Genomic DNA, 24,202 nt, shown 5'->3' on the forward strand with positions numbered 1-24,202 from the left:
TTTGATTATCTGCTGATAAATTCCCTTTAAATATGTTAAGCATTTAAAGGGGAACCTCTTAGGGTCACCATGCCTCCCAAACCATCACCATAACATTACGTAAGTCTGTTCCTACATTACAACAAAGATTGCTCGATGTCCTAGATTCCATTTTCAGAACGTTGGAAGTCTTGTGCGCCTTCTCGTCTGCTTATACTCCTGCCTGTACAGGAAGGTGCAGGCTCAAGATTTTTGAACGTCCAAAGTTAACGTAGCTTGCTGGGAAGACTTCAATCATGCCTTCCTTTGGTGCGATTACAGGATCTGAGGCAGCACTAATCTGGAGCAAGTAACACCACACCTAACTTCCTAATAAACTAGGACTATGTACCAGTGGAGCATTAAAAGTTTAATTTTAAAAGATAGAAACGTTTTTGTAGGACATCAAGTACTTTGTTACTAATATAAGAACAAGATCATGTAGTGTTTTGGAGGCTTAGGGGACCTTGAATGGTCCTTAATTTTTTATAGTAGGGGATCGTGCAGATAAACAGTAAGCATAATAGTGACTTGTGCAGGAATATTCTGCTCTAGGTATTCACTTCTTTTTCCTAACAGGTCCAAACATGGGTGGTAAGTCTACATATATTCGCCAGACTGGAGTGATTGTTCTTATGGCTCAGATTGGCTGCTTTGTACCTTGTGACTCTGCTGAAGTGAGCATAGTGGACTGCATTCTTGCCAGAGTGGGTGCTGGTGACAGTCAACTGAAAGGAGTTTCTACATTCATGGCTGAGATGCTGGAAACGGCTTCTATACTCCGGTATGTTATTCTTCATATATATACATACATACATACATACATACATTGTAAAATATTCTGCTGTGTTTTTGAAAAACCCGTGTGTCACAAAGACTCAAATGCGACTGCTTCTCGTACTCACTCATCCACTCGCCTATTGCAATGAGCTAGGCGCACCTTACAGCTAGTTCACACATTCGCACCACACTTCTTGTTGCCACCAGTCGCTGTTTTGTTAGGCCAGCTAGACACCTGCCCTGAGTAACACACTAGTACGCGTGCACACCCAGCTTTCCCAAGCACGAGACAGGTACACTGCTTGCACTCTATCATAACTAGGCTAGCTTTCTTTTTTTGAGGTTGTGGGTACATTTAGAGCAGCAATAAACTTATTTAACTTGAGGGGTATTCTGAGAAGATGAAAAATTTAATCCAATGTCAATGCCTTCCTAAACAATAAAGTTAAAATCAATAGTGCTGTTTGTAATCATCACAGTACCTGCAATTCAGTGTAACAATGGAGCTGCTCCTCACGCCCCCCCCCCCCTCCCTTCTGGGATGTTAGGTCACAGATCAGGGGGCGTGGCCTGATCCTTCCTTCCTTCACATCACTCATATCCTCCCTGTCTCACAACCCCAAACAACTATTCAACACCTTCAATTCTCTCCTCCGTCCCCCAGTACCTCCTCCCTCTCCTCTTATTTCAGCAGAAGACTTTGCCTTATTCTTCAAGCAGAAGATAGACACCATCAGACAAAGCTTTTGCCTAAAGCCCCCACAGCCCCTCCCCACACCTACTCAACTCTCCTCCTCCAAAACCACCTTCTCCACCATTACGGAAGATCAACTTTCCTCTTTACTCTCCAAATCACACCTCACCACCTGTGAACTTGACCCAATCCCGTCCCACCTCATCCCAAACCTTACCACTATCTTCATCCCAGCCCTAGCCCACCTCTTTAACCTGTCACTAACAACTGGTGTCTTCCCCTCATGCTTCAAACATGCCTCAATCACACCCATCCTCCCTTGACCCATCCTCTCTGACTAGCTATCGCCCCATATCACTTCTCCCCTATGCCTCAAAATTACTGGAACAACACGTCCATTCTGAACTCTCCTCCCACCTCTCCACCTGCTCCCTCTTCGACCGCCTACAATCTGGTTTCCGACCGCACCATTCTACTGAAACTGCACTGACTAAAGTCACCAACGACCTACTAACCGCCAAATCTAAGCGACACTACTCCGTCCTCCTCCTGCTCCTCCTCCTAGACCTGTCATCTGCCTTCGACACAGTGGACCATTCCCTCTTACTACAAACTCTCATCTCTCGGCATCACAGACTTACCCCTATCCTGGATCTCCTCATACCCTAACAGACAGGACATTCAGTGTCTCCCACTCACGCACCACCTCCTCATCTCGCCCCCTATCTGTCGGTGTCCTCCAAGGTTCAGTCCTAGGACCTCTGCTCTTCTCCATATACACCTTAGGCCTGAAACAGCTCATAGAGTCTCATGGCTTTCATTATCACCTCTATGCTGATGGCACACAGATCTACCTCTCTGGACCCGATATCTCCTCCCTACTAACCAAAATCCCCCAATGTCTGTCCGCTATTTCATCCTTTTTCTCTGCTAGATTTCTAAAACTTAACATGGACAAAACAGAATTCATCATCTTTCCGCCATCCCATTCACCCCCCCAACTGACCTATCTATCAATGTCAATGGCTGTCCACTCTCCCCAGTCCCTCAAGCTCGCTGCCTTGGAGTAACCCTGGACTCTGATCTCTCCTTCAAACCACATATCCAAGCCCTTTCCACTTCCTGCCGACTCCAACTCAAAAGTATCTCCCGGATCCGCACATTTCTCAACCATGAATCTGCAAAAACACTAGTGCACGCCCTCATCTCCCGCCTCGACTACTGCAACCTCCTGCTCTGTGGCCTCCCTTCTACCACTCTTGCACCCCTCCAATCTATCCTAAACTCTGCTGCCCGATTAATCCACCTGTCCCCCCGCTATTCCCCGGCCTCTCCTCTCTGTCAATCTCTTCACTGGCTCCCCATTCCTCAGAGAATCCAGTTCAAAACCCTAACCATAGCCATTCACAACCTGTCTCCTCCATATATCTCTGACCTAGTCTCCCGTTACATACCCTCACGCAACCTCCGATCCTCACAAGATCTCCTTCTCTACTCCCCTCTTATCTCCTCCTCCCACAATCGCATACAAGATTTCTCCCGTGCTTCCCCCCCTACTCTGGAACTCCCTACCCCAACACATCAGACTCTCGTCGACCGTGGAAACCTTCAAAAGGAGCCTGAAGACCCACCTCTTCCGACAAGCCTACAACCTGCAGTAACCACCGCTGCATGACCAGCTGTACCCTCACCTAATGTATCCTCACCCATCCCTTGTAGATTGTGAGCCCTCGCGGGCAGAGTCCTCGCTCCTCCTGTACCAGTCGCTGTCACATTGTGTTCAAGATTATTGTACTTGTTTTTGCTATGTATACCCCTTTTCACATGTAAAGCGCCATGGAATAAATGGGGCTATAATAATAAATAATAGTAGCAGCCAGTCCCCTGATAAAGCACCCTTCCCTGAAGTCCTAGATGAGGGGTCGTGGCAGGGGCATAGCCTGCTCCCGGCTACTAGTAGCAGCCAGCCCCCTGACAATGTCTCTCTCACTGCAGGGAGTTGGCCACTCCCTCTCATCTCGGACTACAGTGAAGGAGACAACAGGGTGCTGGCTGCTACTAGAAGCCAGGAGCAGGCCTCGCTCCCGCAACCTCCCCTCATCTCACATTTCAGACAAGGATCCATTATCAGGACACTGGCTGCAACTAGAAGCAGGGATCAGGCCACACCCCCTGATCTATGACCTCACGTCCCAGGAGGGAGGGGGAGCAGTGAGGAGCAGTTGCAGTGTCACACTGAATTGCATGTACTGTGAGGATTACAAACAGCACTATTCATGTTAACTTTATTGTTTATGAAGGCATTGCCATTATAATGATTTTTTATTTTCACCCTGGAGTACCCCTTTAAACTTTAGATTTACTATACAAGGAAAGAGTATTGTGCTTTCAAATTTACAAAAAGATAAATAACGAAAAGCTATACACACAAGACAAAAACAGTACTTAAATAGCTGGGATTAATACAGAAATGGATTGGATCTGTGAGTGCTTCTGGTAGAGGAGAGGCAGCAGAAATTTGGACAGATCTGTGATACTCGTTTTTCCTGTGTCTGACTATATGGATTTTTTTTGGATGAACGATTTTAAGGTGTCCCACCCCTGACCCCTCCTCCTGGTGAGGTGAGAGGATGATGGCTAATTGTATGCATGGAAAAATGCAGGACAAAATTCTCTTTTGTCATATTTCCTCTCGAGCCGCATATTGGAATAATATGACCGCCATGTTTCCTAGCATACTTTCACCATCCTGGACACCCCAAACATGACTATAATATATGCACAATGTCAACTGATTACATTTGTGGTTTGTCAAGACTGAAAATCCTGGCGCTTGGAACCACAGAAGCAATTATGTCCCATCCCCCCACTCCACAATCACAGATCTATCCGTGGATTGTGTTGATGTCAGAATATAGATATGGCATGGGAATATTACCTTTCCATTATGCCATGTGATGTCCCTGGTATAAACTGGAGACGTTCAGTCTACCTAGGGGAATTACCTTCCCCTGCATTTGTTAGCACCTCTTTGCTAACGAGGAAAGAAGCAACAAGCATTTGGTTTCCATGTAAGTGGATGACTCCTAGCTAATTTAATTATCTACTCATAGAGGAGATGCTGACAGGTGTCCAATGATATCTGATTTTTATTTATCTAATTCATAAAACTGTGTATTTGTGAACTGCACAATCTAAATCAAGTGCTGGGCATAGTATCAAGGCACCGATCCGAACTACCATCTAATGTTCATGGGAGCTTTCTCCCCGTTGATAGTTGAAAATAGAGAGGAATCGGGCATTTTTGGTTATCTATAAAGATAAGCCACTGACAGGTGTTTGGGAGAAACTTCTCATTTCCAAATACAATGTACATGCATGGTCTGAACCAAGCATACAGTACATGGATTAATAATCTTTTTTATATAGCGCTAACATATTCCGTGGCTCTTTACATACATTATCACAACTGTCCCCATTGGGGCTCACAATATAGATTCCCCATGAGTAGGTCTTTGGAGTGTGGGAGGAAACCGGAGAACCCGGGGGAAACCTAAACAAACATGGGGAGAACATGCAAACTCCTTGCAAATGTTGTGGGATTTGAACCCAGGACCCCAACACTGCAAGGCTGCAGTGCTAAGCACTGAGCCATCATGCTGCCCGGTATTAGGACACCTATACATTACTCCGACAGGAGTTATGACATCCCATTTTAAATCCTTAGGCATTAATATGGAGAGAGTCCTTCTGGGAAGATTTTTTTTTTTTATCTATATAGATTTTGGAGGTGTCCTTGGGAATTTTTTCTCATTCATCCAGAAAAGCAGTTGAGGTCAGTCAGGCCCTGTTAGAGTAGAGCATCTAACTAAATGGGGTTAAGGTCAGGATTCTGTGTGGTCAATCAAGTTCTTCCACACCAGACTCCCCCCAACTATGCCAGAAAAGGGCCTTCCCCAAATTGTTTCTACAAAGTTGGAAGCTACAATTGCCCAAAATGTCTTGGTAAGTTCAAACATTAAGATTTCCCTTCACTGGAACTAAGGGGCTTAGGCCAACTCCAGAAAAATAATCCCATAACATTATCCCTCCTCCACCAAACTTTACTGTTAGCACAATGCAGTCATTGAGAGGTGCAATTTCTACAATGGGGTAACTTTTGAGGTTTCTCTGCTGTTCTGACACCTTAGGGGCTCTGCAAAAGTCACCTGCAAACTATTCTAGGGCTCCAAAAGCCAAATCGCGCTCCTGCCTTCTCAACCCTGATGAGTGACCAAACAGTAGTTTTTGACGACATATAGGGCATCAACGTGTTAGGGAGAAATTGCTCAATAAATTGTGTGGTTCAGTTTCATCTATTAATCCTTGGGTAACTTACAAGTTTGCAACAAATAAAAATTTTTCATTTCTACCACTAAAATGTTAAATTTCCACGTCCGAATGTTATAAAATTCTGGTACCTGTGGGTTCAAAAAACTCACTACACCCCTAGATGAATTCCTTAAGCAGTGAACTTTCCAATATGTGGTTACCTGGGGAAGGGGGGTTTCTGCTGTTTGGTTACCTTAGGGACCCTGCAAATGCGACATTGTGCCCGCAGTCTATTTCAGCCAAATTAGCTTTCCAAAATTCGAATGCTGCTCGTTCCCTTCTGAGTCCTGCCATTTGTCTAAATAGAGGTTTCTGACCACGTGTAGGGTATCAGCGCACACAGAAGAAATTAAGTAACAAATAGTGGGGTCCATTTTCTTGTGCTATTCCTTGCAAAAGTGAAAAAATTGGGGCTAAAGCAACATTTTACGGTAAATAATGTTAAAAAAAAATTTATTCGATTTTACATTAATTCCTGTGTAGCACCTGAAGGGTTAATTGTTTTTCCTCTAAATGGTTTTGAAGTGTGTAAGGGGTGCGGTTTTTAAAATGCTATCACTTTTGGGGAGTTTCCAATATATAAGCCCCGCAAAGTCCATTCCAATCTGAATATGTCCCTAAAGATGCAGGTTTTGTAAATTTCTTGAAAAAGTGAGAAATTGCTACTAAGCTTTTAACCCTTCTAACATCCTAACAAAACAAATGATGTTTGAAAAATGATGCTGATGTAAAGTAGACATATGGGAAATGTTACGAGTGTATTAATTATTTTGTACAGCATGAGTAACTGGTTTAAGAATATCAAGATTAAAATTTTGAAAATTGCGAATCTTTCAAAAGTTTTGGCAAAATTCCGAAATTTTCACAAATATAAACGGAAAACATATTGACCAAAATTTACCACTAACATGAAGTACAATCTGTCACGAAAAAACATTCTCAGAATCACTGGGACGTGTTCCAGAGTTATTACCAAGTGAAATGACTTTGGTCAGAATTCAAAAACTTTGGCCTGGTCATTCGTGTTAAAATTGGCTCGGTCACTAAGGGGTTAATGATTCCAAATGCATTACATTACTTTTGTGGATATAGTTTATATATGTATGAAGAGGGTCGGGAGAGAGCTGTTGGCCGACATCTGATTAATGTATATAGTCCCAGTTAGTGTAGAGCAGGGGTGTCCAAACTTTTTTCTAAGAGTGCCAAATTTGATGAAGTGAACATGTGCGAGGGCCGATCATTTTGCTTGACATTCTTTGGACCATTAAAATGAATGCAAATAAACTTTTTTTGCAAAGTTTATTGAAAACGGCATACTTTTTATTTTGTGACTTGGATGACAAATCTAAACAGGTGTTTAATCAATCTGCCTTAAAGGGGTTAACCCAGACATACCCCCATTCTCACCCAGGAAGCCCCTCCCCGACTTGAGCATCGAAGCAGTTTATGCTCCAATGTCCTACTTTTGCCCTGAACTAAATTGCGCAGAGGAAAGGCATTTTCTGGAGTTCTAGTGACATACCCGGCTCTCCACGGGGCTGGCAGAAAGCCCAGTGACGTCACCGGCACTGATGGGCGGGCTTTATCACCAGTAAACCAGCTAGAGCAGCGCTAAAGCCTGCACATTAGAGCCGGTGAAGCCTCCTACCGGCAGTGTGTCATTGTAAATAGCACAGGGCAAGGGAGCACATCGGAGCATGAGATGCTTTGATGCCCATGGCAGGGGGGCTGCCTGGGTGAAAAAGGGGGTATGTCTGGGTTCTGAACTTGGACAACCCCTTTAATATAATAAAAACAGGAAACTGAGATATCTCAGGAACATTTTAAAGTACATTACACAAAGTAATGTAAGGTTGTCTGTCAACTTATAAGTTCAAAAAATGTGAACAGGAACATAACAGCAAGTATACATGTGTTCAAATATATAACTGTCTATCCAACTGACATTAATTGAGATTTTACAACATATTAATCTCAATTAAAAAAAAGAAACTAGCCTGCACTAATGTGAAGGGTGAAACTGGGATCTGGACTGCAGCACATAGACTAGGTCTGGTTCAATGGCCGTGGTTTTGATGCGCAAAATGTCACGCAGGTGAGAGTCACTTAGTCTTGTCCTCACGCGGTTCTTGTTAAAGTTCATAACAGAGAATGTCTTCTCACACAAATATGTTGAGCCAAACAAGCTCAGGGTTTTCTTAGCCAATGTTCGAATCTCTTGAAACCGGCTCTTATCCAGTTGGCGGTAAAAGTTAACAAGAGAGAGCTGTTGATGACGACTGCGTAACTCGCTGTCACAATGTAGCTCAATGAGCTCGAGCTGCAACTGATCAGGAGCATTGTCGGGGTCAACAGAGAATGGAGAGGAGAAAATGCTGATCTCCTTTTCAATAGCTGCAAAATCTTGAAAGCGCCGTTGAAACTCCCCAGCCAGAGATGTGATGTCTGCTGCATACCTGCTTATTTGCGCATGGATATCATCCTGTGGAAAACTGTTAATTATTTCCTGTAGCGCTGAAAAATGGATGGTATTGGGCGGTGTTTGTGACAACTGCCTTAGGAAAAGTTGCAGCTTTGTTCCAAAGGCTTTGAGGTGTGAATAAAGTTGGTTCACCGCTGCATCTTTGCCCTGAAGATTCATGTTCAGTACATTCAGATGCTTTGTTAGGTCGACTAGAAACCCCAAATCAGCCAGCCAAATTGGATCAGATAGTTCTCGCATCGTTTGTCCCTTTGTTTCCAAGAATTCTCCTATTTCCTTTCTGAGAGAGTAGAAACGTTGCAGTGCAGACCCCCGACTGAGCCATCTTACATCGTTATGATATGAAACATCTTCATATTCAGCCTGGATATCCAGTAGAAACTGTTTAAACTGGCGGTGGCACAGGGCTTTAGAGCGGATAAAATTAATGGTCTTTAGTACCGGTTTCATAACATGATCATATTGGAGATGTTTAGCACAGAGAACTTGTTGATGAATGATGCAATGAAGTTTAATAGCTTTGCCTCCTTCTTCGCTCACCTTGTTACAGATTAGGGTTGATAATCCACTTCGTTCACCAGTCATGGCAGGTGCCCCATCAGTAATAATCCCAGTAACTTTGTTCCAAGGCAGTTTCATGTCATCTATGGCAGAACTAACAGAATCAAATAAATCTTTCCCTCTTGTTTGATCCTTGAGGCTCTGGAGGTCAAGTAGCTCTTCAGTCACATTCATTTCATCGTCCACCCCTCTTAAAAAAATCAGCAACTGAGCCGTGTCAGATAGGTCCGTGCTTTCATCACAGGCTATTGAAAAGAAGTCAAAATCAGCTCCTTTTGACATTAACGGTCTCTTAATATCCGATGAAATTTCTTCAATTCTCCGTGCTACAGTGTTACGAGCCAGGCAAATGTTGGAAAACTCTTGCTTCTTCTCGGGACAGACATTCTCTACCATTTTCATAACACATTCTTTGATAAAGTCACCCTCTGCAAAAGATTTGCAATTTTTAGCAATTAACGCTGCCACCTCATAGCTCGCCTTTGTGGCATTTTCATTTGACTCACGGGCTCTTGTAAAAAATCGCTGTTGTGACAATAAAACAGCTTCAAGTTGCTTATACTTTTCACTTCGGTCGTGCCCTGTTAGCTTGTCGTATGTGCTATGTCTCGTCTGATAGTGTCGCTTGACATTAAATTCTTTATAAACAGCAACGGTCTCTTGGCATATCAGACAAACACAGTGATTCTTTATTTCAGTGAAAAAATATTCTACTTTCCACTTGTCCTGGAAGCGGCGGCCCTCACTGTCAACTTTTCGTTTCTTATTTGTAGTTGCCATTATAAAAATTGGCCAGAAGGGGAGAGATTAAAAGGCGCAGAGGGTGGAACAGCAAAAATAAGATACTGCTATATGCTTTATAACACAGGCAGAGAATAGCAAGCTGTGCAACAGTCGCACATCAGATAATGGAATTATAGCACAGTGACAGGCAGTCAGGGGTTAATGAAGGGTATGACAGCTTGCTACCACAAGCTTGTGTGAGAGCCCTGCTGGCCTAACCTTTCTGGAGGTGTAAGGTGGCGCAGGGACTTATATATAACTTAATATATATATTATTTATATAATTTTACACAACTAAGCTGAGGTCTTCAGCCTATCTGACCTCTGAACGTCTTACAACCCCTGGGGGCTGGAGATCTCGCACGTCGCGAGATCTTGGCTGGCCGGTTGCCGCCGCTCAGTACTCCGGCGCAGGGAGAAGGAAAGCCGAAATCTCGCGATGTCCGAGATTTCGGCTCTTCTCCCTGCGCCGGAGTACTGAGCGGCGGTGGCGACGAGAGCGGCGGTGGCGACGAGAGCGGCAGCGGCCGCAAGGTACATGCTGCTGGATACCTGGGGGCCTTATTAGTCCGGACCGCGGGCCGCAAATGGCCCGCGGGCCGGACTTTGGACATGCCTGGTGTAGAGTCACACATGACAGGAATTAATAGCTGTGACTCTGACGACAAATCTGTTCTCTGCAAAATTAACCCCTGTTATATTGACCACATCAAAAATCCATGACATCTCGCTAAAGTGTGAGACTACTGAAATTGTTAAAAAAAAAAATAAATAAAAAAAAATCCCAAGCTTCAAACATTGGACAACTCCAGTGGAGTAAAAGCTGAAGCTTTCCGTAAAACCACAGCTCAAGAACCAATGGCTTTCATATGACACTTGGGGCTAAAAGAAAATGCCCTCAAACTGCAGATGGGTGTCGCTCCTTTCTCTATTGTTCTTGGACGCCCCTTACATAACATTTGTATTTAACTGTAATGACTTTAGATCACTGTGCCCAACCGGCTGAGACAGATGTTCCTCCCTTATGGCCAATAGTTGTATCAATTATGGATGATTGATGTAATAATACCCGCACACAGTTACACATGATGGAAGACCTGAATGTCACATGATTGAGAAGACTGTAGAGCTGCTTCTGTCTGTACTGCACATCATACAGCGCAGCACGTCGTCCGCTGACTTCTCAATCCAGCATATTGTCCGTCATGCCAGGTAACAGATTGACCTAATTAGTAAGCGAGGTGAAGCGAAATACTGGACTGAAAAAGCCAAATGATGTCAAAGCACAAATGCACAGATGAAGCAAAGTTAAGTAACACAAGATCCAGCCGGCCCGGTCACTCTGCTGACCTCTGTAAAGGTTGATTTGGTAATAGTGCGATCATTACAACTGCCAGCATGGGAGATTTGGAAGATTTGTAGTGTTTTTTTTTCCTATTGGACTTGCTAGTGTGCTTTTTCCATTAGTATGCAGCACTCGTCCTTTGTTTCTTCACCACTTGGGGGATGATCTGTATGCGCCTCATATTCAGCTTTAAAAGTAACCTTATGCAGATGGTAAATATATATGTGTGATGAAAATCAATGATTCTCTGTACCTATCGGCATACTGCGCTTTTTTCTTTCAGAAGCAGAGTTCAGGGTCTGGTCTGTTCCAGTATTAGCTCAAATGGCACAATAAATAATTAAAGAATTTTCTAGAGTCAGGAAGACCCTTAAAGGGGTTGTCCGATGAACAGACTACATTTTAACTAATAGATCTTGGAATAAAAATAAGTTCCACAATTAGATGTTAAAAAAAAAAAATGTTCCTGTGCTGAGATAATCTTATAAATGTGCCCCTGCTGTGTACTGTGTAATGGCTGTGTCTGACCGTACAGGAACATGGTCTGATCATACCACATCTCCTGGGCAGGGGGGAAGCAAAAGAGTATACAGACAGGACAGCACAAGAGAGTATACAGACATTACAACATGGGATCACAGCTGATTCTTTTTATGAGGCAAAACATTTCCCTTCCTATTTTTAAGCAATGTTTTACCTCAAAGAAATAATCAGCTGTGATCCCCTGCTGTAATGTCTGTATACTCTTTTGCTTCCTCCCCTGCCTAGGAGATGTGGTATGATCAGACTATGTTCCTGCACAGTCAGACACAGCCATTACACAGTACACAGCAGGCGCACATTTATAAGATTATCTCAGCACAGGAACATTTTATTTAACACATCCAATTGTGAGAATTATTATTATTCCAAGATCTATTGATTAACATGAACCTTGTTAGTGGGAAAGCCCCATAAAAGAGCTATTTACACTGCTCTTCTCACAATAATCATGCAGTGTAAACATGCTGCCCATCACTCGAAAAACGAGGAAAACACTCGGTCATCAGGTGACATGATTTTTTTAGACCACACATTAGATCACCGTTCTCCGCAGTGCATAGTCCTGTGTAAACAGGATCTGTGTTGCTGAGAACAATGGCAGAATATGCGCACTGATCGATCTATGACAGATCCTACAGTGTACATCTGAAACGTGGGCTGTCTGCCCATGTAAACATAAGCAAAAAAATAAATAACTGATTTAATTTGCAATCCAACGATAAAAGTTCACAAACGTTTCGGTCTACATTAGAAATTCCTCGTGTGCCTATTGTCCAGTTGAAAAGATATCAGATTGCGTTTTATCCCCTGGGTCAGCTAGGAAGCGCTGAACGAGGTGTCCACCGCTGGTGCAAACAGACACCGTGTAAACAGGATATTAAAGAAGTAGCTGATCAGCAGTTATTGAGTGCTGCCAGTCATCAGGTGTGAACGCACCTTTAACACGTCTAGACAGTGTCTGGATATCATTCTTTTTAAAGATAACGGGGGCAATGCTCTCCTCATGACTTTGGGCCTGATGTATTCTTTGATCATTCCTGTTGGCACAAAAAAAATATTGCACAGGAGAGCAGACCACTGCCTATACTATGTTGCTCTTAAAGGGGTTTATAAAATTAAGACAGCGACTAGAAGCCTTGGCCTCCATTACATCAGTCTCCTGACCTCTTCAGCCCGAATAACTGGCCTCAGTGTGTATATGTGCATAAGTGTGTATGGTTTGTGAACACAGAGGCCAACCATTGCCTGCAGTGATCAGGTGACTAACTGGAAGCGTTGAAACCCTGTCCATCAGTTACCTGACCACTGCAGCCAGTCACTGGGCCTCAGCAGTTAGGTAGTGGATGTGCTGGCCGTTATCACTTCTGTTCACAGCATAAATAACCAGAGCAGCGTATACTTTAGGCTCTGACACTTCATACTACGGCTTTAATGTTTGCATCTGTCTGCAGCATCTTGTCAGCCTTTTATTGCTGTGGATAATTGCTTTGCCTTAATTAAGGCGAATGGCAGTGGCAGACTACAAAGCTATGAGGAAAGTGAAATCTATCTGAAACAGTTGGAGTTTTCACCAAATTGGAGACCAATTTCAGTTTGCGAGACGAGACATACATAAAGGAAAAGGAGCACACAGATATCCTTATCTGCATCAGGGTATATATATATGTATCTCTCTGCAGCATGGACGATTAATCCCTTCTCTCTCAAGACTGAGTTTAGCAGTTTTTGAGCGTCATTGTTCAGTTCAGAAGATAGAGGTTAGTTATTGTAAGGTTTATATATTTTTGCTTTACTTATTCAAAGATTTTGCAAAAATACAGCGCCTATTTAATAATACCATGAAGTTTGTTGTGCTTTTTTTGTGTGTATATGTTTGGGCATATATGGGGGTTCACTCCTGTGTCTGCACCTTCCTAGACCATTTGACCCCTCCACATTTCACAATGCAAAATGTAAAAGAAGGCCAAAAAATAGAAAGCATATGTAAAATGTTACACTGCACTACTGAATGCACAATGTATGTCATGTATTGATGAATATATGAATGGTGTGGGGAGATGCACCCTACTATGTTCTGTATGTCATCTTCATTTTCTTTACATAGTTCTCACATAAATCCAAAAGAACAAAATGATTGGTGACCAGATATCCCTTATTGAACAAAGAACCTATAAATGTGACTCATTTACTCAGGTAAAAGTCTACGGCGAAACGCTCGTCGGACCTGTGTGGACTCTGAGGGATCTTCTGGTAGCTAATGTGATACTTTCATGTTTACTTTTCAGTACCTTTGACCTTTGTATCAGCTGTCTTATTTATTCACTTACTGACCCCCTTTCTATGTAGTCTAAGTACTTACCCACTTGGGACATCTTTGTTGCACTTTACTTAAATGATGGTCTCCATATGTATCTTTACCTTAGGCTGACTTTGGTCACTGTGTTTTTGTACATGGTTTAAAATATCGATTTATGCTTCTATCTACCCTCAGATGCCCATTTTTCTGTTTACTTTTTTCCTCTTTTGTATCATTGTTTCGTATGTGTTTTTATGAATTTTTCAATAAATGTCTATTTTATACTGACCATGAGTCACATTTATAGGTTCATAGTTCTCACATAGTTATCACTTATGACATCTGTATATCCATGTCTGCCCAGCATTTTCCTTTCTGCCATCTGATGGCAAAAGACCTGTGCCCTAATTTGGCTGAATTCATTGTGTCTTATTGCAGATCAGCCACAGAGAACTCCCTGATTATCATTGATGAACTGGGGAGAGGGACCTCCACCTATGATGGCTTTGGACTAGCGTGGGCTATCTCAGAGTACATCTCTACGAAAATCCAGGCGTTTTGCATGTTTGCCACTCACTTCCATGAACTGACCGCTTTGGCCGACCAAGTGCCTACAGTGAACAATCTACATGTTACGGCTCTAACGACAGATGAAACGCTTACCATGCTCTATCGGATCCAAACAGGTACAAATCTACAACTCTGCCTCCCCCGCTTATTTGCACTTCATAGTCATACTGCTTGTATATAGAATATATAGCTGACATAAATATTCTTAGAATGTGAGAAATTGCCAATATTTATGTCTGTATAAGTTCTCTTTTGTCACATCTATTCAGCCATCTCTTATGGGAATTCTTGACGGCAGCAAGTATGGGCAGTATGATGGCTCCCACAGGTCTTATATTCAGCTTTCATGAAGTATAGATTCCCAGTAAAACTTCACCTCTGTCATATGCCCTTGCAACGCCTTTTGTGACAATAAAAGATAGCGTTCAGTAGTTATGTTAGGTTGTATCCCTAATTACTACAATATATTTTGCATTAATCCCATTAACCGTTTCAGATTATACAGAGTATAAAAATTAGCCATCCTTTTATTTTTTTCATGCAACGTCCATAAAAAAAAATGTATAGATAGATAAGCATGTGTTGGACGCAAACCCCATTATTTGTCAGCTTGTCCTGCGCAGTTGCCAGAATGTATTTGCAGCAAGACGTTCCTATAATACTGAAGTCAAGCAGTGATGATCCTTGAAATATCAATAGGGTTGAAGTGTTTGCTTTTTAGGTGTATATTACTTTCTGATTGCTCGCTCTTATTTTACCGGCGTGAGGGGTTTTGCTGACATTAAAATAAAGACATGCCGGTGCTGTGGTCATTGATCTGTTTGTTTTAGGACTTGCTGGTAATTGAGCTGTCTCTCCGTACCGCGGCAGCTTATTAACCAGGGCAAGCCTCAAACATACATAGGGCAATGCTATTTGTGCTTTAAAAAGAAATCCTTTATTACAAAAGAGCTGAACAATCAGCTGATAAATTATAATTAAATTCATCACACTTTAATCTGTATGCTGAACTGTTACTAATGATGGTGATTAGATTTTATTAATATCCGTAATCATTGCCAGTCTGAATTCACACGTCCGTATTATATGATCTGTGGGAAGATAGCAATATCCGGCCGGACCTCAGGACCCCCATAGACCAGGTATTGCAATTCAAATACAGATTGTAGGATATGAACTCGAGAATTCAGAGTCTTGCTTGAAGTGGTTCACTTTCTGATTTCCTATTGACATTGACAGTTTTGGTTTCCACTGCCATTTAATAAAAGTGTTAAGAATAAACCAGGTGTCTAACCTTCATGTAAAGTAATTGAGCTCTGCTAATTTCTGCAGACATTGAAAAGTTCAGTATCTAAGTACAGCCCTGCCAGGACGTTCCTCCTTAATCCATAGCCATAAGAGTATCTATTGTACCTTATTGTGGAGGTCATATCCATCCCTGGACCGTATAGATTTCGCTACATAAAAGAAGCAGAAACTGTATGAAAATGGGAACTCCCATAATGACTGGGACTCTACGGGAAGAAGTGAGATGATGGAACACGCTCATTTAATCTCAGGGCCGCTCATTGAGAAAGGAGATCAGACCATACTGTATCTGCATGAGTCGGGAAGAAAAATGCTTCAATTACTTGCTCTACATGCTGGAACACATAACCACCATTACCAATATCTGGATCTTAAGTTTCTATGAGATAATATAGAGAGGATATATAGAAAACGCCAGTAAACTTTTCCTAAAGTATCAGTTTCCTTGTAGAAGCTGTTTTGGATCTCTCTGAGTAGATGTTTCATTTTACTGCCTTTTTTTTTTTATCTGCGACTTCTCCTACTCCTTTGAATAGGATAAAATTTTACCAATGGATTTGCTGGGCTCTTCTAGAAGTTGCCCTAGGGGCATATTGGGCAACATGACTGCTCAGCTGCAGGCAAGTTATATGCAAGCAAGTTACAGGGAGTGGAGTAAGGAGCAGCCTCCAGTGCGAAAGATTGATTTTATTAGAACAAGTCTCAGATCGCTCTTTCTCTGGTTCTAGGGACGATATTGAAGATTTATTGTTGCAGCTAGCTGGCGGTATAATTAAATGTCGCAAGGTTATAGCACATCCGTGGTGCCAAGTGTACTTACATATGAAGTGCAGGATGTGTTACTGATGTCTGACCAAAATGGGAAAAACAAACAATGATTTTGAGACTTTTTTTATGCGAGACAAGTTGCATCTTTTAAAGGCACCATTTTGGTGTACATGTTTTGAAATTTGTATTTTTTTGTTTAGCAAGGGGGATGCATGTAATATTTTAAATAGTTTTTTTTTTAAGTTTTTGGGGGGCACTTGAATGAAAGAAGCAAAAATGGTAATTTTGCTTTTGCCACTGTTTTTTATTCTTCTTGTGGCATTCACTGTACAGGTTAAGTAATGTGCCATTTCTATATTTAAGGTGACCCTAATTATTTGTTTGTTCATTATGTAAAAAAGACACAAAGGAAAAAGTAAAATAACTATAGACTAGGACAGCAGCCATGAAGGCCATTGTTTGCACCCCACACTGCAGTTTTAGCATATGTCCAGCTATGCTTGTTAGTTGGAGCCCTGTAGCTGAGTACACAGGTACAGCAGTCCCCTTCTAAACCCCAGATAAATACATTATGTGGATTGGTCTATGAGAGAGACTGCACTTACAAGCAGTTGGTGAGAAAAGAAGAGAACCTGTAATATTTATATGCACTGTTTAAGAACACTTAAATGACATGTTGGATCTCCATTCCAAGTCGGGCTGTATTCCAAATTACAAAAAAATGAAGGTAGAAAATTGAAATCACAGGCAAATCCAATTACCTACTAAATTGATTTGTAATTCAGTAATGTGTGTGTCCCATGTACCTGATGAAGAACTCAGGTCTGTTGTGTTCGAAATGCGTTGCTCCTTGTCCTGATATGGAATTTGTTTATGGAATCTGTTTTTAAAGAATACATTTTGGAATATTATGAAGCTGGAATTCCTCTCCCTTTTTCCTGGTCCCATGTATCTGACAACTGGGCACGCTTGTGATGAGACTGCAGGTGGTGTCCTGATGAAACTCCTCCTAGACTGGGATTGGTGCATCGGTGACCTGGACAGTCAGTTGGCATTACTTGGTGGTGTTGGATGCTCTGATACATAATGTCCCAGAGGTCCCAATTAGATTCAGATCTGATGAATGTGATGGCCAGTCAGTGGCATCAACGTCTTAATCATCCTCAGACCACATTTGGCCGGGCATCATCCTGTGCCAAGAGGAACCCAGAGCCTTCTTCCCAAGCGTAAGGTCTTACATTAGCTCTGAAGATTTCATCCAGATATTCTATGGGAGTCAAAGTACCATTGATTAGCACGTGGAGGATTGTGCGATCTTCCAAGGATATGGAGACCATCCCTGCCCAACTGACCTTGCTAGATGATACACGAACGTAACATTTGCCACGGTGTCTCCAGACTTTCACATCTGTAATTTGTGCTCATTGTGAACCCCTCTGATCTGTGAAGAAAATTGGGTTTAATTGTTGGACCTGTCTATTGTGTAGTTTTTTGGCAAATGCCAAATCAAACTGCTCTGTGCTTGGCTGTGATAGGTCCCACTACAGAAAATCAGGCCCTCATGTCACCCTCATTGAATTGGTTTCTGACACTTTGGTCAGAAACCTGCTCACCAGTAGTCACTGGAGATAATTTTGTAGGGCTCCGGCAATGCTCCTCCAGTTCCTCATCGCATAAAGGAGCAGATACCAATGCTGATGCCCTTCTATAGCCTTTTTGACTCTCCTTGTGTAGTGATTCATGTCCTGGTATCTGCTTCATGCATTTGAGATTGTATGAAGACGCAGCAAACATTCTTGCCAGCTTTGAGGAGGTGGACTACATGTGCAACCTGAAAGGGCTGCAGGTACCACCTCATGCTGCCAGTAGGGACAAGGACACAAAACTAGAGAACACTCAGTCAAGAAGGAAGGATAAGGAGAGAGGAATGATCTGTGTCCACCACCTGTAACCCAATTCCGCTTTTTGGGGGGGTTGTTTTGTTTTTGCCTCTCCGGTGCTTCTGGTGTCCCTTTCATTTGCACCAAAACAGGTGACATTGATTCACAATCGCTTCTGCTTCCCAACTGGACAGATATGCCTAAAGTATCATTGATGGGGTTCATACCACAATGCAAAATGTTCATGTTTTATTTTTCGCGGTGACCGGATGTGATCAGTTGTGATCAGAATACCACAGCTCCGTCAACTATATAGTGGTCTCAGCGGGGTACTGAACAACCACCCCTATTCAATTTAATAGGGATCTATGCTCAGTACCCCACTGCAGCCACTATACAGTTGACGGATCTCTGTTGTTATGCTCCAAAACTGATCACATCCAACTGCTGCCAACAGCGGGAACATCTGATCAGTGGAGGTTCCCCCTTTATTTTTATTTTTCTTTTTTATTTTTCTTTTTTAATTTTATTTTTTTAAATGTAGCAAAATCGACTTTTGAAATTGCATTCATTGTATGCTAATGACTTGTAAAGAGTCATGCAGGTGTTTTATATTGTATAGAAAGGCTAAGCAGCCATTCCTTTTTTTCCACCACCCTTTGAGTTCCTTGTGTGAGACGAGCGCATTGCAAATGGTGGTTATCATCATTTACTTTCCCAAGTTGCTGTATGAAAGAAGAGCTAGAAAAGAGAATGGAGTATAGATTGGAGCACAACCTTTTTCTCCTTTTTTGATCTGCCATTTCTGTATTTTTCAGGTGTTTGTGACCAGAGCTTTGGGATACATGTAGCGGAGCTGGCTAACTTCCCAAAGCATGTGATTGAGAATGCCAAAGCAAAGGCCTTGGAGCTAGAAGAATTCCAGTTTGTCGGGACCGGAGGAGACAATGAGGATGAACCAGCCTGTAAGAAGCGTTACATAGAGAAAGAGGTTTGTGGCAAGGGCTGACATTTTGATTTTTTTTTCTTGAGAGAGCGCTTTTGGTATGGTTTTCCTTTTTAAAATGGAATCTGTCGAAAGGAATTCACCCCCCACCCAATTATTTATATGTACTTGTAGCTCTTTCAAAGACAAGTCCAGCAATACATTTACATGGCCTGTCTGTTCCTCCTTTACTAAGAAATCAGCGTTTGAATTGATGAACAAATGAGGCTGAAAATTTGTTTGTAGATCTGAAGTGTCTGTCACTCCAGCTCTATTCCTCACCCAGCACCGCCGCCTCCTGCTTGTCTGACTGCCTCTATGCTATGTGTCTTCAGGTAAAGGAGCTGACAGTCAAGCAGGAGGCGGCGGTGCTGGGTGGGGAGTAGAGCTGGAGTGACAGAGGCTTCAGATCTACCATAGTCCTTCAGCCTCATTGACATATCAATTCAAACATAAAAATAAACATAGTTTTGGGGTGTGAAAATCTGCTAACAGATTCCCTTTAAGCAACTTTTTATCAGCAATCTCTTGCTGATTGTGAAATTTCACCTTTACTGCTGCTTTTAAAGAAATATTTTTACCTATGAGGAAAGAGTTAGATATTTTTTTGCAATGGTTGAATAATAACTTGTAACTTTATTTCTTATACGGAAAGATTCCGGTTGCTTTTGAGTCAAGTTAATGTCACAATTTTATTGCCCCGCGCTGATGGCACCATAGAGCCCTAGTCGTGAAAACCATTTTAGAATTTAGATACAGACATAAAGAGAGGAGTAACTTTGTAAGTACCTTGTATTACTTATCTTGTACTTACCATGAGATACTTCTATAATATGGCCCTATGCGGTCTTCTGCTGTTAGAGGTGTATATCAGAAAGCTTGTCGACCGTTTAGATCAGTCTTGTTGAACACATGTAGTCATTCCTACATTATATTCAGTGTCTTTTGTAAGAGGAAACACTTCTCAAAATGTAAAGGAAAAAAGCAAATTGTGTTCAGCAAGGAATGCTGGGAGATTTCAGCTCTGAAGGCTGCAATATTATGAATGCTGCTCTAGATTATTATAGACAGTACAAGAGAAGTAATTCAATCTATGAACTGTTACTCAGCTTTTTTATGTTGATCATTTCTATATGTAGGGCAGCATAGCATAGGGGATGAACTTTACAATATATTGGTGGGAGGTTTCCTAAGCTAAATGTGCCAGTATCAATTTGTGTAAAAATAAAAAAAAATTCTTGCGTGCCTTGCACCCTATTTGAGCCCAAATTCATCAAGACTGATGTGTTCTTGTACACCAGTCTTGATAAAGAGTGCGCTGAAGTAAGATGTGCCAATTTCATTAAGAGACATACACCCATTAGTGAATTTGGCTCATCTTTCAGCTACCAAGAAATGTACTCGAGTCACGGGCGTTCGTACATTTCAGTTGTAATTTACCCCATTTTTGTGGCGTAAATTATGATTAATTTGTTGACTTGCCTTGATTATGCCAACTCCCAGCTAATCTTCCCAATATTTTTGCAAAGTTGATAGTGTTGGCTGGAATAAAATATAACAAAAGTTTGCAAATTGTCATGTTTCAAAAAGTTTTGCACTGAAATTCTGGCAAAAATGCTTGATGAATCAGTGTCAAGGTGAATTAGACACTTTTTGGTTTAGGAAATCTGTTACTAGGTTTTTGCCACCTAACCATGATTTAGTGCGAGAGAGACCCTACCAAATTCCTGCAATGTCTCTTACTGGGCTGCTTGCTGTAGTTTTGATAAAATCACAGTTTTATCAGCAGGAGATTATCACTAGAGGACTAGTAATGCCAGGTAGTCCAACCACACCCCCACCACTGATTGGCAGCTGTACACAGAAAGCTGCCAATCAGTGATGGGGGTGGGGTTATACAGAGTTCCATGTTAAGAGAACTGCTAGATGTGCAGCAGATAAAACTATGATTTATCAAAATTGCAGCAAGCAGCCCAGTAAGTGACACATTGCTGGAATCAGGGTCTCTGCCTCTACATTATGCTGCTGTCAGATGCATTATCAAAAGCCTGATTACAAATTCCCTTTAGCCGTGGGGTGTGACTTGTGCAATAATTACTTCAAAATGTTTGTACCAGCTTGTTTTCCATCATTGCACTAGATGGTGTTATAAAAAGACATTGTCCCTTTTTACAGGAAGGGGAGAAGATCATCCAGGACTTTCTTTCCAAAGTCAAAGCTCTGCCACTGACAGAAATGTCTGAGAACGACCTAAAACTCAGGCTAAACCAGCTAAAGGCGGATGTTCTGGCGAAGAATAACGGTTTTGTAAATGAAGTCCTTTCCCGCATAAAGACAGAGGCGTGAAGACCGGCAGGGAGGGCTCAGGCCGGGGAAATGTCTATTCCTGGCTGTTGTTTCAGCCGTGTGCTGTAGAGGACAAAATAAAGATGTTTTTGTACTTTTATGTTCTTTTGATCTTTACCCTGTTGCAGAGGATTGCCTTGTGTTATCCAAAAAGTCAGATTTCATTTCAAAGCGAGCGTGGTAAATGGATTGCATGAGATAAAGGAAACGTGGCTGCTTTTTTTTTTTTTCACCAGAAATGGTACAATGAGTTTTGGAAGAAAACTTATAACCCCTTAAAGAGAATTAGGGAAAACATCTTTTCATTTTATTCTTGCATAAAGCTTCTTATCAGGATTAGTAAAAATCAAACCTTGTGATTATAAGACGTCTTTACTTACATCAGGAAAGTGGATGGCAATGGTGAAATGCTTCCACAGTGAGTGACATTTATTTGGTAGAATTGTCATTTGCAGCCTTGATATGATTGTAGTCTTCTTTCCTTGCCTTTTCCGTCCAGTCTGGGCTAACAATAATGGTTTCTTCCATTTGAGGCGCCTCTGAATTTTTTAAACCAAGCATTTTCTCTTTGCTTTTCCATCATTTATCCTCCTCCCTTATAGACACAATGCCATCCCGTCCCCAAGATGCCAGTCTGCGCTTACAACCAGGCGGGAATATTCTTGACTGGCGTACATATTCCGACGTTGTTACTAATGTTTTTTCCAATGTCAGGTGGGAAAGCAGCTGCAACCTAATGGTTCCAATTGTGAGTTTGATCTGTATCCTTAGGATGTAGCTATATTTAAGGCTGGCTTCACCTTTCACTGTTTTGTTTTTTTGTTTTTTATACGTACCTTGACTTCCAGAAAGACCATGGTTCTCCTGCCCTGAACTTTACAGCCTCATAGGCGCATATATACAGCGGGAGAAATTATAAATATTAAACATGTCACTAATTTTCTAAGTAAATATATTTCTAAAGGTGCTATCGACATGAAATTCTCACCAGATGTCGGTCACAACCCATTCAATCCTCACAGGCAAAGAAATCAAACCATAGATGTCCATAAATTTAAGTTGTTTAATAATGAGAAATATCAATAAAGGAGCACGGCACTTCTGGTTAGTTGGTGCACAGGTAGGATCCTGTCCCGTAACCAGGGCTGTGGAGTCGGTAAGCCACAGTTGCGACTCCGACTCCTGGATTTTATTCGGCTCCGACTCAGACTCCTTCATAAATGGCCAATTCGTAACAATAAATTTACTGTTGTAAAATATTAAAATCGTGCTTATTCAGTTTCTCACCATCATATAAGTAATCAGACCACTTAGAGCAAAAACTATTTTTATTAGACTACAATTAGAATACAGCAAATAACTTTTATAAACATTTCTAAACTCTTGTAAGTAAATATGCAATAAACACTGTTATGCAGTTAATAAGAAGAAATCTATAAATTTGTCCTCAGAAAAAGTATTGCCTCTGTCAGATCCTCCTTCATGGATGCCCTCAAATCTGATCTAATTATTTTGAGAGCAGAGAACAACCTCTCTACACTAACTTGGGTTGGTGGCAAAGCAGTAACCACTCGGGCAACATATCTGACAATGTCAGGATACAGAGGAATCGCTTGTTGCACTGTTATTTTTGATGAACGGTCAAATTTCTCAATTTCTTTTAGTGCACATGAAAAATTCTGCTGAAATGTACTGGCTGTGTTCTTTGATGGGGATGACTCTTCTATGCGGGAACGCTTTGCACGATCCTTGTGATCCAAATATTTTTTTAAATTAAATTCTTCATCAGTTGATGATGAGGGTGAAGATGTGGCAGGACGACCAAATTCTTCTTGTTCCTCCTGACTGTTCTGCAACCCTTTCATCCTTACTGCTATTTCAAACAGAGCTTTTTCCTTTAGTTAGCTGTTGATCATCTAGAAGAATCTGATGCATTGGGTCTACATAAACAGCTGCCAAAAGAATGTTATTTTGTAATAGTAGCTCCTCTCTCTGTTTCATTGATGTAGCAATGCCACTTGCAATTAACCCTCCTCTTTGGGACAGGCGAAACATCAGGTTCTTCCACTCCTTTAAGAAAATACCTGGAGTTAAGTCCTCTGCTTGTAATTTTTTAGTCCCTGTAAATGGGTGCTCTAGCAATTTTTCCAGCTCAGTCACCTGATTCCACTGACTTTCATTTAGCGTCAGTTGAGGGTTAGCCATGTCTACAAGAAAGGTTTTCTGTTCAACCAAGCGCTGAATCATTAACCCTAGAACGCATACCTGGGGCCTCGCAGGCCCGCGCTGTTAATTGTTTTCTATTTTCTGCAAGATTACTTTAGTTAGAATTTTGAAACTCTAGGTATTCCTCAGGTATATAGTTGTTTGTCATTTTTGTTTGAGTTATTCCATGTTATTTGCACACGGGCCTAAAAGGCCCCAGGTGTGTGAAAAAGTAGATTTTTATGGTCATGCGTTCTAGGGTTAAGT

The 24,202-nt window shown here is 41.7% G+C and overlaps 1 protein-coding gene across 1 annotated transcript in view; it reads left to right on the plus strand.

Annotated features, from left to right (window-relative positions):
• Positions 1-21,894, plus strand: part of MSH2 (mutS homolog 2) — a 150,289-nt gene extending 128,395 nt beyond the window's left edge. The window contains 4 exon segments of the mRNA XM_073672082.1: positions 598-802; positions 14,312-14,559; positions 19,218-19,390; positions 21,560-21,894. Coding sequence (XP_073528183.1) covers positions 598-802; positions 14,312-14,559; positions 19,218-19,390; positions 21,560-21,730 — 797 coding nt within the window. The 3' untranslated portion in view covers positions 21,731-21,894.
• Positions 21,895-24,202: the final 2,308 nt, after the last annotated feature.

This window comes from Phyllobates terribilis, unplaced genomic scaffold (genome assembly GCF_046119375.1).
Source record: "Phyllobates terribilis strain yellow unplaced genomic scaffold, ASM4611937v1 Scaffold_3__8_contigs__length_932513732, whole genome shotgun sequence".
Classification (NCBI taxonomy): domain Eukaryota; kingdom Metazoa; phylum Chordata; class Amphibia; order Anura; family Dendrobatidae; genus Phyllobates; species Phyllobates terribilis.